The following is a 13,616-nucleotide window of genomic DNA, read 5'->3' as shown; positions in this document are numbered from 1 at the left end:
ACAGGTGAACGTCTCATCTACAGAAGATGATGATGACACATGGTGCTCAATTTTTAAAAGCACTTTGTAACTTACCATCTTTTTCCTCTTATCTTGTTCTGTAGGTGGTTCTTCGTCCTCTGTCACTTTTGGTTCTTCAAGATGGGACATTAACATACAGCTGTAATTGAGAAAAAACCTTATGTTTTAGATAACATACTGGAAAAAAAAAAACCCTCATGTTTTAGATAACATATTAAACAAGCTTATTTTAAACTATAAAAATACATCTCAATTTAAAAGCGGTCATAACAAAATGCTGTAGAGCATTTTACCTGAGCATTTAAGAGAATAAGCTGTAAAATATTTAACAGGCAACTTTTGAAGCAAGTATCACTTGACAAAGCAAGGCATATGATAAAATTTAAATGAAAACTTCCCCAATCTTCATGCCTTCATATTATTATACAGGTAATAATTTGAACAGTAACACTAAAAGCTATTACTTCTATTACTTATGGAACAGCGTACTTTCTGCTCCAGCCCGGTGCCGAGGACTTGTCCTGAGAGTGCCCGTACCTTCAGGACAGTCATACACCACTTCCCTCGATTATCTGCACCATTGCTTCTCACCATTAGCAAGGATAACAGAAACAGGTTCCTATTCAATCAAAACTGGTTCCAGAAAAACAAGAAATGGATACTGTCTGATGAATATATCTGATGGAACAAATTCCACTCCTTTCTATATTAGAACAGGAAAATTCAGTAATTTACCAGTCACAGGAGGCAAACCAATCAACTATGGCAAACAAAAGTTCAATTTTGCATGTTTCGTAGCAAGCACTGGTGGAAGACAATTCCTGGCTCAGCTGTGTAAGTAACTTTTCATTTAGAGTTAAGGGCAAGTGCTGATACCAAAACAGCAAGACCATAACCTCCCTAAAACTCAGCATACAACCTTGACCTCTCCAAGGTGCAATGCTTTTATACACCAAGACATAATAACCCAGTGTACCTGAAGTAGCCAGAAAATGCACCTCAGCACAAAGTGAGAAAATTATATTACTATCAACCCGAAAGCTATTTAACAAAGGGAAGTGTTGTAAACATACCTGGATGCCAGTTTGTATTTTAAATCAGATGATAGGGGCTGGAGGGCAAGTGTACAGGCAGCAGTTAGCTCCACCACTGGGATAGCCATATCCCTTAAGAGTGCCTGGGTGAATCCTAGCTATCCACCTTCAAACCACAACCTGGCAGGCAGTTGGCGATACTACCTGGGCTCCTGCCACCAACTCGGGAAACTCGAATGGACTCCACGGCTCCTGGCTTCAGCCTGGCTCACTGTCTGTCTGCAGGCATTCAGGGAATGAACCGGAAGATGGAAAATTCATCAACCTTCTTCTCTATCTCTGCCTCTTTTTCTCTCATCCTTCTCCCCATCTCTCTCTGCCTTTCAGACAAAATGAAAATTACCTGTTAGATGGAAAATGAGATGGGATGGCTTTATTCTAGCAATTTTTCTGGCCCGTGTTAGACCTAAATCCAACTGCAAATGAACATGGATGTTTGTGGAGGCTGTCCACTGTGCACTGCATTCTCCCCCTGCATTCCACGACCTGCTGACAACACTACTTGGACAATAAGACACTGTGTGCTGCCATCCCTGAAAGATTTACCACACTAATAATGGAATTACTCTGGAGGTACATTTATACACACTTTTTTTCCTTTCTTTCAATGATCAGAAACTACCTAAGGGCAGACTATTCTTGCTTTGCAATTCTGAGTACTCACTTGAGTCTCTGGAAAGTCAAAAGAGAAAATTAAATGAGAACAACAAAGGACTTAGGAGCCTAAAGCTAAAATTCACTTGTAAGGAAATTCCCAATTAAAACTTAACTTTCATCTTGTTGGCAAAGATTAAAGATAAGCAATCACATTAAACATAAAAGGCATGCGAATTAATAGATTTTTGAGTAAGCTAAAAATGCATGGGCCATGAATATAATTATGGTGACACTTATAAAACACTAGTAACAGCTTCATCTGGAATCACTACCCTGTGAATATATGCAGACACTTCCCTATTTGACACCTGTGAAAGAAATTACTGAGTAAATCCAGGCATGCCCGCCAGCTAAAGCAGAATCTTTCTCAACAAGGAACTCTGACTAGCCACACACATATACCAACCACTGGGAACACAAAACAGGAAACCTATAAAATCACTTCTGGTTTAAAAGCTATTTGTGCTAACATCTTTCACTTACTGGAACATAAACCGTGTTTTAAGTAATTCAGCTGCCATACAGATGACAAAACCAGTGTGAATTTCTACCCTCGCTGAGCCCTCATCAACAGCACTTGCCCTCAACACTTCTTTGGCCTCATCAATTTTTCCCGATTTCAGAGGGTCCAACGGGGATGCTTCCAAGTTGCCCTGTGTAAGCATGTAAGCAGAACCAGACTAGCTGCCTGCAAGGAGACACCCTACCTCACTCTACCCGCCAGCCCGTGGACGAGCAAGGCAGTCCCTGGAGGCAGAGGCGGGGAACTCGGGTCACATTCTCAAGGTTCAGTGGCAGTGTTTCTCACACTGAGCCTGCATCTGAGTCACCTTTGTTAAGGCACAGTCTACTGGATCACACGCCCACAGCAGCTGCCACGTTAGTAGGTCTGGGCAAGAACCGAGAATCTGCATTTCTCATGATTTCTTCAGTCCATGATTCTCACCGTTAACTCCATAATGCTTATGTAAAGGGTGACTCTAAGTTGTTGCTGGGGAGCAGGGCATATATATTTTATTAACCATAGTACTGTGCTGGACCAAACCACCAAAAAGTGTTTTCTACTTAGATCTCTCTGGCATACATGAGACTGATTTCAGCAAATGATAAATGCTTTTAATGCCATGCATCCACTGAGCTTTCTTCTAGGCTGACATAAGACACTGCTGATGAGTCACCTCACATGACACAACACTGCCGGCCTTGTTCAGTCCGTCTCTGTACAGGATGCTTGGTTTACCCGCTTTTCATCAGCCTTCCTGACAGAACCCTGAATCTACCTAATTGCCCCCTTCTGCTAAGCCACCCATACTTCAGTCAAGCTGACTCCTGCCCCTGTGCCAATCACACGGCCATCCTTCTCCCCTGGCCAGTGACACACTCAGCTCCAGCACATTTAAGGTTTTCTGGTCTATACAATGTAAGGGGAAGTCTGATGGAAGGATTTCTAGAAAAGGTCTGATTTAACCTGACGAAAAAAACTTGTTTTTCTAATGGTGATGCCAAGGCCATACTAATCCTGAATTTACTTATTCATAGTTGTGTTTTTTGGTTAGACATGACTAATTCTTTATTGTTTAGGTTTAATGTCCTTAGACAATGTCTCATACAAACATCAATGAAAAAATCTCTTCTATGGTCACTACAAGAGTCTTCTGAGAAACTCCTTTCCTGTACCAGGAAATAAACACCATATATTTCCTAATATTTCTATTTTAGTGTCAGTGGTTAAAAGCTCAAAGTACATATCCACATGCCATTCAAGTTTTTTTTCCCTGAAATTCACTTGATCATATAGTAGTTTTCTGTTAAAATGAGTGTGGATTTTCCTAATGAGCTGCCTCAAATCCTGTTTTGACCACTAGACTGAATAAGGATAATTAACTGAATGCTGTACGTAAAGGAGCAGTACAAAGGGCCACAGAAGAAAAACAGAAGATGCAATGAACTCTTCCCGTCAGAGGGGAAAGGAGTTCAGATCAGGTATGTGCCAAGCAGGGCAGGGCTGAAGGTATTACTCCTAAGAAGAGCTCGTATGATGAAGTCACAAGTACAAAGTAGCTACACAAAGGCCACTGCTGTAGTTCAACAGCCTAAACCTCCACTCTGTGGTGTCAACAACCCACATGGGTGCTGATCATGCCCCGGTTGCTCCACTTCCAATGCAGCTCTCTGCTGACAGCCTGGGAAAGCAGCAGAGATGGCCCAGGTCCTTGGGACCATGCATCCACGTGGGAGACCAGAAAGAAGTCCCTGGCTCCCAGCTTTGAAATCAGCTTAGCTCTGGCTGTTGTGGTCACGTGAGGAGCGAACCCAGTGGATAAAAGACAGAGCGCTAACATTCATTCACACTTGCTTTCTTTCTCTCTCTCTCTCTCCTTTCCTCCCTCCCTCTCTTCCTTCTGCCTTTCAAATAAAAATAAAGCTTAAAAAAAAAAAAAGGAAGGTACAAATGAGGAATGATGAGGCCTATAAGAAAGCAAGAGAAAAAAAAAGCTAGTGCTGGTACTGTGGGTCAGCATGGAACAGGGCCTGTCTTCATCTTTCTCTTAGTTGATTTTAAGAAGTGGAGCAGATCAAATCAAAAAGAGAGATCTGAAGAGACAGAGAAAGAAAACCCAGAGGAGGGGTGCCACTGAAGACACCCACAGTTAGAACCATACACGGGTGACAACATCAGAATCAGGGAACCAATATTTCTTCAGTATTTCTGCCTCCATTTTAAAAGCCACCTGGTACCAGATGGAGGAGGAAAAAGTGCTTAGAAAAGCTTGAGTTTTACCTTTGTTTCAAATAACACTTACTGATAACTACTACGGCTTTATATACTCAACATTTATTAAACTTTCTAATCAGTTTTAGTGCTTTTATGCTTCCAGAAATGCTAGTTAAATTTTCCCTTCCTTTTTACTTCCCAAGCTTTGAAAAGGAGCTATCAATCTCAGTTCCTAATGATCCCGACAGCAAAATATTAAGGAAACAAAAAGAAAACAACCTGGCTACACAAGATGGCAAATGTCGAGCATCATTAATATGGATATGCTCTCCTAGCCTAACAAGCATCCTACTAACTGAAAGACTCCAAAAACCACTGAATTCTCTCAAAACGGAATTCTGCCTTGCTTTAATGGACTCATTTCTTTTCTTTTGCTTCCCTATAAAAAACATCACCCCTGAGCCAAACACAATCATCAACAGGCCTGGAGAAGAAAAAAACACGGTACTGGGTTCCAGGTATCCAGGAACGCAGACACACAGGTCTAAGCTTTTCTGCTTCGGATGTGCTGAAGGGTCAACTTGTTTTTCTTACTTCCAACAATTTCACCCATGGAAGATCCAAGCTTTTCTTCATGGTGAGCCTGACATCAAGTCAGAAGAACTTGGTTTCAGGCCTGACTTGCGCACATCCCCGGTTACTGCACTTTCCCCAACTTTAGCATATTGATCTTTAGTATTCTAGAAGTGCAATGATTATTTCTGAACTTTATTTCCAGCTATTTCCACACTCGGTTCCCTTCCGTTTTAAATGTGTTAGGATTTTGCTTCTTCACCATCTTAACACACCTATCTGAACTGTTAACAGATAGTACCTTTCCTTTCACTTTTACAAAACAATCTAGAATTAGGCAGTTGTATGCTCTGCACAAAATACACATAATTGTTTTTCCTTGCTAGTGTTTTTCACTGTGCTACCAGCATGCTCTTCTCCTTACTGTATTAAAAATCCAGAGGGACAAAATCTGAGCTTTCAATAAATACTTGCAAATTTTGTCATACATTATGCATAAAAATATATTTACAGTCATGTCATGTAAATACTTGCATGAACTTTTTAATGAAAATGTCCATATGCATCAACGGCTTTAACTGTCACTTTTAGTCATAAAGCTTTCTTCCTTTCACATAAACTTCTACTTTCTCAAAAACCTAAGATGCACATCAGACACATTTTGTTCATTTACATTTAGTAACATTCAACCACATTTATCTGCTCTCCATATTTTTTCACAAAATATGATTCAAATGGCATTCTTTCCCATATGGTCACTTTAAAGAGAAAAGAAAAAAAAAGTAAGCTTAGTATGTTACTAATGAGAAGTCCAGCAGTCTGGGATCTCCTGAAGACTGCTCATAGTGCATAAAATACACCTTTCAGTAACAGTAATATTAAGTGGAAAGGCAGGACAATTTTACTAACTAGAAGAGGATACAACGATTTATTTTTTAAAAGGATAAATTTTTGAATTAATTATTGTATGAAAATGTGATTATCAGCTTTCCTAATAATATAATTTTTCTCTTCTTCTAATGAATTTTAACTGTTCTCTTTTGCAACTAGTCAATAACCTTGTAACTTCCTAAGAACTTAAAAACATGAATGATGCTTCAACCAGAGAAATACAAAGGATCTCATCCTGTTTTCTCCACGGTTTGCTTGAAACACAGGGAAACTTTTAAGTTAAAACACAGAATATGCTTAACACCTCTTAAAAAAGAAAATTTACATAAAGCACATGTACAATTAAAAAAAAAAACATGCCAAATCACACGCACAAAACATGATGAGAACCAAGAAGCCCAATTCAACATAATACTGTGACATAAGATGGTCAAACAATAAATGTAGGTAAAGCAGTTTTTGGTATAAAACACCTAATTACAAAGTTTCTTTTCTGGTGATAGTAAGCAAAACTCAGGCAATAGAGTCACTCTTGCTCAGATCCAATTCTGGTTAATTAAATATCCACCTACTCTTTGTAAGTTCCTGTTTCCGAATCTTCAGTCATGACGTCGTGCAGGCCCTCCACTGCGATGTTTATAATCCCGCAGAATTTATCCTGGATAACACTAGAGACAAGAAGAGAAGAGAGGTTGACTGACACACTCACAGGTGACTTCTTTTCTCCTAAACATTCTCTCAAATACGAAGAAATATCTTAGCCGTGAAGATGAAACTTTCAAAATATACTTCCTAATCCTTTGCATAACAATTTAAATTTCTCTTTCATTTGATTATTAATATTTTCAAGTACTAGAGGAAGAGATTAGAACAATATTTTAATCTTAATGGCTTAGCAGCTTTGTTTATGAAAAGAGTGACAACAATTACAAAATACTGCTCTTCCAAAAAAGCTGTCAAGAAAAACAAAAGACAAGTCACAAGCTGGGAGACAAGATTTTTTAAATTGTCATTTTAAAATAGGCAAAAATTTAAATAGACTTCACCAGAAGACATATGGGTAATGTATGAGTACCTGAAAAAATGTGCAATATATATAGGCATCAGGGAGATACAAACTGAAATCACAGTAAGGTTTTAATTAAAAATAAAATCAAGAAGACTGATAATGCCACATTATGGTTATAGTATCAGGAAGATATCATACCTTGCTGTAAGGAATCAAAACAGCACAACAAGGGGACAGTAAGGGTTTGGCATGGCATTAAGTTACCAAATGAGACATCATCTCTCATTTAGGACTGTGGGTTCAAGTCACATTTCTGCTTCTGATCCAACTCCCGGCTGGCATGACTGAGAAGGTAAAGGAAGAGAGCCAAGGTGCTTTGGATCCCTGCCACGAACATTCAAGTCTCAGGTGAATTCCAGGTTCTAGACTCTGGCCTATCCAAGCTGGCTGCTGCAAACATTTGGGAAGTAAACCAGCAGGTGGAAGATTGTCCTTCTCTTACTCTTAGTTTTCAAATCAACAAATTAACATCCATTTTGAAAAACATGCAGTTTTTATAAAGGTAAATGCACACCACAGAACTAAGCAATTAACTCATGTGCCCAAAACCAAGACCTACATGGAGACTTACAGCAGCTTTATTCCTCATCACTCCGAGTTGCAAGCAACTCCAGTGTACATCAAGACAATGGATCAACACATCGTGGACCACTAGTGCAAAATATTCACCAATAAAAAGGAATAGAGAAGACACATATTCAGACATGGGATAAATCTCTTCAGAACAATGCTGTGAGAAGCCAGATCCAGAAGGGGACATACGCGTGACCTTTTGGAGAGGCAGAAGTAATGGACTAGTGGTTGCCTGGCAATGAGACACAGGCAATAGGAGTGTTCCACAAGTTGAGCATAGCTGTGGACACCACCATGTACATTTGTCAAAAGTGCACAATTCAAAGAGACCTTGTTAGACGTAAGCTATACCTGAATTAATGTGACTTCAAAAGGAAAAAGGCACAACTACCCACCAGCATAGTAGATTACACTACCTGAATTTCAAACTAACTGAAAATGACTGAATTCCCAGCCCCCTGGGGAACATACAGCATCATTCCTGCATTACGAAGCATTCTTACTTTTTTAAGTTTGTAATACTTTACAGAGGGGTCATGGTTCCCCTTTGTAAAGCCAAAACTTGCTGTCTTTACCTTCAACTGTGATCAATTTGGAGAACTAAATAAGGAGACGGATAAAATAATAACTTGGAGATGTCATTCTGATCCACTCTCACCTGCGTCTACACCCTACTGCAGGAGTTTTTTCAAGTCATTGTGTTTTCTCTCTTCAAAGTGTGTGAGAGGATCTAGTCAGATTACACACACATACTACGGCAAGGCACTTTACCATCTACAGAATGCCTACCTACTCCATATTTTGGTCCCTGTACTTTTAGAAAGAAAACAGGCAGGAATTGGGGGGGAAAAAAACAGGTAGGAAAGAACATAGACAAAATTTTCAATTAAACTTATAGGACAGTTTTGCAAGCTGAAATTGACAATAGAATATTTTCATATTAACAGGCCAAAGAAAGGGGAAAAAATCAATACTTAAATTAATTTTGAACTATCAATTTATCTGAAATCACACTGTAATTATACTTCAGATAACCTACCTGAAGTCACTGTTCCATAATTATAAGTTAAATAAAGGAGGGGAGTAAAGTAAGTACATTTTTAGGTGCAAAAAAGCCAACACCAAATATATTCGCTTAATAGAATTTCTTTGCTTCTATGGCTTAATAGGATCAAGAAAAGAATGTTCTTTGTTTTAAAGAGAGTCAAGGGGAGAAGCAACAGAACTGGGACTTTTTTCTTCTTTTAGACATTTCCCAGGAACTCTGCTGTAAACACTTTGTCACTTAATGGAAACACACATCATTTTACCCAGTAAGACTCTGCACGGAAATGCATATTAATAAATCTAATCTCCCGGGCAAACACGGCAAGGAAACAGGCTTAAGATTCATAGTGGAAATTCACTATCTTAAAAAGAATACTGTTTCTTTTTTTACCTCAACTTAATGATCCTCACACAGGCTGCTGCACAGTGTCTTCCCTCAGTACCTTCTGGAATGTGCACACATTGGGCCCCCACCCCAACTAAAGCTATTACAAGTCCAAAAAATAACTGGAATGATCTACGTGCAACAAGACGAGTGGAAAGTACCATCCGATGCGATTTTCAAGTTAATGACTTACAAAACTGAGAAAACTGGAGAAATCTCCTCCAATGTTTATTTTGGATACTTACAACAGTCACAGAATCAGTTCCTCTTTTTTAAAAAGTGACAATATAAAAGAATTTCACAAAGATCTGCTAGTTATTGTGTTTGGAGGATATGACCTTGCCACTGTAAACTTTGGAAAATTTTTATAAATAATTCAAATAGAGTAAATGCAAGGTAATCATCAAGATAAACCTTCAAAACAAACAAAAATGTCAACTGCACTGATGTTATTAAAGTTGTGCAAAGAGGTACTTGACGTCTTCAGTTCAATTCCTGGGGAAATCCTGTGTGTCACACAGTTCAGACCAAAAGGAAGACAATGTGCTCATGAAAATTAGAGTGACATAATCCAAAGGTGATTTGGGGAATGAGATGACCCTAATACTAATGATTTCTAACAAGTATGTGCCCAGACCAAGAAAGACTGCAGCATTTGTATTGGCCAGGTCCGGGGACAGGCTTCAGCACCCATTGGCACACATGAGCACCAGGACAGGGTGTGCACCACACTCAACTGGGCCAGGCTATAACATCCGCCAGCAAGAGCTGAGACTGAGGGCAAACCATGCCAAGCTTAGCTGGAGTATCCACAAGCAGCTGCAATATCTGGCATAGAAAATGGACCTGGAAGAAGAACTCTGTGGATTCTCCTGCTAGACTACAGCTCCCCCTGGGGAGTATGAGAGCCAGATTTGGGGGTGGCTAGGATGGGCAAGACTGAAGCACCCCCTGGCATACATATGGACTGCACTTGGGGGTGGGCCAGTCTGGGTTAGGTTCCAGCATTTGCTTGTGCTTGCCAGAACCAGAATGGCTGTGAGACAGGCCAGGCCAGGCCAGGCCACGCCACGGCACTCACTGGTTCACATGAGAGCCAGGTGAGGGAAAATGGACCAGGCTGGAAGCACTCACCAGTGAGTACTGTAGCACCCACCAGTGAGAGCTGGAATGGGCGCGGACCAGTCAGGCTAGGTAGCAGTACCCGCTAGTGAGTGCTAGGACTTGAGCCCAACCATTTCAGTATATGTGGCAGCATCCATAGGCACATACATGCATGTGCAAGTACACACACACACATCCATTGCTGGGAGCAGGTCTGGTAAGGAGTACATGGGGAATCCCCTGCAAGGATACAGGTCCTTCTGTTGATGAGCTCAAGAGTCCGGGTTGAAGCAACCAGACCAGGTTAGACTACAATACCAGTTGGCATATGTGTGGTCCAGATAGAAAGGTGGGCTGGACCAGGTTAGTCCACAGCACACACTGTCACAAGAGAGCATGGTGTACAGGTCAGGCCAGGTTGAACAGCAACACCCCACTGGTTCACATGAGGGCTGGGGTGGGCCAGCCTGGGCCAGGCTGCTGCACTCACTGGCTAGAGCTGAGACTGGGGGTGGGGCAGGGCTGAGCCAGGCTATTGCATCTGCTAATAAGCCTAAGACTCAGGGCTGGGAATAGATCTTGTAAGGGAACTTTGGGGACTTCCCTGCAGGGCTGCTGCTTCCACTGGTGAGCATTAGAGCTGGGATTGGAGGCAAGATGGTCTGGGGTAGTCCAGCTAGGCTAAGGTACAGCATCCTCCGGCAAGTGTCTGGACTGGACAGGTACAAGTCATGTCAGTCTGTCCCACAGGACCTCCAGGCAAGCACAAGATCCAAGGCTGGAAGTGGGCCTGGTAGGGGAACTGTGGGGCACTGCTTTGCTAGGATGCAGCTCCCACTGATGAACACAACAGACAGGGCTGGTGGTGGACCAAGATATGCAAGGCAGAGGAGTGTTCTGCATGTGTGAGGGCAGGTCAGGCTGAGCTAAGCTGCAAGACTCACGATGTGGACATGAGAACCAGACAGGACACAGGACAGATTTAGCTAGGCCACAGCATATATTGGCACATACAAAAAGTGGGGCTAGGGGAGCCTGGTAGGGTTTATCGGGGGTTACCCCAACTAAGCTGTGGCACCTGCTGGTGTGCATGAAGATCAGAACTGTGGCGGGCGGGGCTGGGTTAGGCTGCACCACCCATCGGTTTGCATGAGAGATGGGGCAAGAGGCAGAACTGACCAGGCAGCTGCATCCACTAGTACACGCACTGCCTGGTGCAGCAGACTAACTGGCTGGCAAACACAAGAGTCAAATCTGAGGTTGCCTCAGGTGAGGTTTCTTGGGGAGCTCCGCAACCAGACCCCTGAACTCAAACCCTGGCCACAAGGTTCAATATTGTGGTCTGACCTGACCTTGGAATGCATGTACCGGGATTGGGATTCCTCAGTTGCCTGTACAATGGTCGGCATGCCAGATGCACGCAGTGGACATGACACCGGCTCACCTGGGCCAGCAGAGGATATCAAGTGCCACGTATGAGAATGGAAAGGTTGGACCACTCTCCTGGCCAAGTTTTGCGCAAAGTGTCTGAGTTCATGCTTGCACAATGAGGTGGACTTAGTCAACAGACCTTGGAAAAATTATCTCAACCCTGGAGTAATGAAGACAATGACATCTCAGAGTTACCAAAACCACTTGAGTAACACCCTCAGAATACTCTTCCCACATCAGGTCTCTAAGGCTTTATCAAAGGGTCAACTCCCACCCCTGGGGGGCTGACTTAGTTTGACAGCAAGGAGTGAGCCCCTCCACTTCCTTCCCTACAGACACAGGAAACAAGAAAAAACTGAAACATTTTCCCCACCCACCTTCTTCCATGCTTTGACCTGCCCCCATCCTAAACAGGAGTCAACATGCGGAGCGGCATGCTTCCCTCTCAACTATGGAAACAACGTTAAAAATAAAATAAAATAATTATCTAAATATGAAAATTAAAACACAAGGGGAAAAATCTAAAAACACACACATGTGTATTTAAACTAACAACTTCATATAAATAAATCCCATTGGAGCATTTTGTTACAGCTTTAGAAATGTTATGCTCAAGATGACTGAAAATACCTCACCTGGTTTTCCTGGAGGAAAACTCCATGATCAGCTCGCTGGCCTACCCAGCGGCACTGCTGTGAGATCTACAGGCTTTGGAGTACATCTCCAGCCTTCCCAGCCACTCTCATAAGCATCTCTTACTTACAGTACCCAACACCAAATTTACTAGTGCTTCCCCAACAAAAACGAAACAGAAAACCAGAACCAGGCACTCTTCCAAATTTCCTTCCAGCATCACCATCAGAAAATCAAGCCAAAAACATGGGATTCCATGGGAACTTTCTTTCCACTCACCTATCTAACATGTAATAGTCAGATTCATCCTTAGGGTGTTTATTTCTGATTCCTTCTAGTTCTACTTTTAACACTGTGCTACAAATTGTTTATGTCTCTGGTCCAAATTATGGCACAACTTCCTCATCTGGATCCTTTCATTTTTTAAGGTAGGGTTTACACATATGTATGAAAAATTTAACAGACATGGGAAGGATCGGATGGACACACACATACAGACACATACACACATATATGCTTATTCAGAGCAAGAAAATTACTTTCTACTAAAATACAGTGTCCTTGACTGTATCACTTGATGCCCTAAGAGTTCACAGTAAGGAAATAAAGCACATCTGGGACAGCAGCAGTTGTACTAAATAATTTGTTCATTCACACCACTTTCACCAAGATATTTCCCTTTTCATTGAGAGGCTTTCCTCATTAAAAAGGTGCAGGTATGGACCCGGCACAATGGCTCAGTGTTAAACCCTCACTCTGCAAGTGACAGGAACTGATATGAGTGCCAGTTTGTATCCCAGCTGTTCCACTTCCCATCCAGCTCCCTAAAGCCTGGGAAAAGCAAGGGAGGACAGCTCAAAGCCTTAGAACCCTGCATCAACATGGGGGACACAGAGGAGACTCCTGGCTTCGCACCGCCTCAGCTCTGTCCGCTGCTGCCATACAGGGAGTGAATCAGCAGATGGGAGATCTTCCCCTCTGTCTCTCTTCTGTATAAATTTGATCTGCCTTTCCAATGAAAAGAAATACATCGGATTTTTTTAAATGTGCAGGTACACACAAGCCTACTAGCTTTTTCAAAGTGAGCACTAGTGATAGAGGATGCTAATTTTAAACATGAGTATTGAGACAACACACTACTGGCATAAAAAATTGATCTATTACCTTATTATTTGTTCTATAATTGAAATCTGTAAGAAAGCAGATAATAATAGTATTAAAAAAAAAACCCCGATTCATAACTCTCTCACTGGCCCTAAGAGCTTGTAGGAAGATCCAGTAATGAAAAGACAAATACAAACTTCACTGAGAAATAAGCCTTTTCAGGAGGAAATCAGTATTTGGTAGGACATGGGAATAAAAATAAATCTAGTGATACACATTACAGCTTCCGGTTTGTCTCATATGCCCCACACTACCTCC

General features: G+C 41.6%; 1 protein-coding gene across 1 annotated transcript in view; it reads right to left on the bottom strand.

Annotated features, from left to right (window-relative positions):
- IPO11 (importin 11) overlaps positions 1-13,616 on the bottom strand; it is a 140,431-nt gene that overhangs the window by 17,045 nt on the left and 109,770 nt on the right. The window contains exons 28-29 of the mRNA XM_040977596.1: positions 6,525-6,620; positions 76-160 (exon numbers count right to left, since the gene is read on the bottom strand). Coding sequence (XP_040833530.1) covers positions 76-160; positions 6,525-6,620 — 181 coding nt within the window. The remainder of the gene's footprint in view (positions 1-75; positions 161-6,524; positions 6,621-13,616) is intronic.

This window comes from Ochotona curzoniae, unplaced genomic scaffold (genome assembly GCF_017591425.1).
Source record: "Ochotona curzoniae isolate NIBS_2020 unplaced genomic scaffold, NIBS_Ocur_1.0 contig_2754, whole genome shotgun sequence".
Classification (NCBI taxonomy): domain Eukaryota; kingdom Metazoa; phylum Chordata; class Mammalia; order Lagomorpha; family Ochotonidae; genus Ochotona; species Ochotona curzoniae.
The sequence above is the reverse complement of the archived record's forward strand: the minus strand, read 5'-3'. Positions and strand labels throughout refer to the sequence as shown.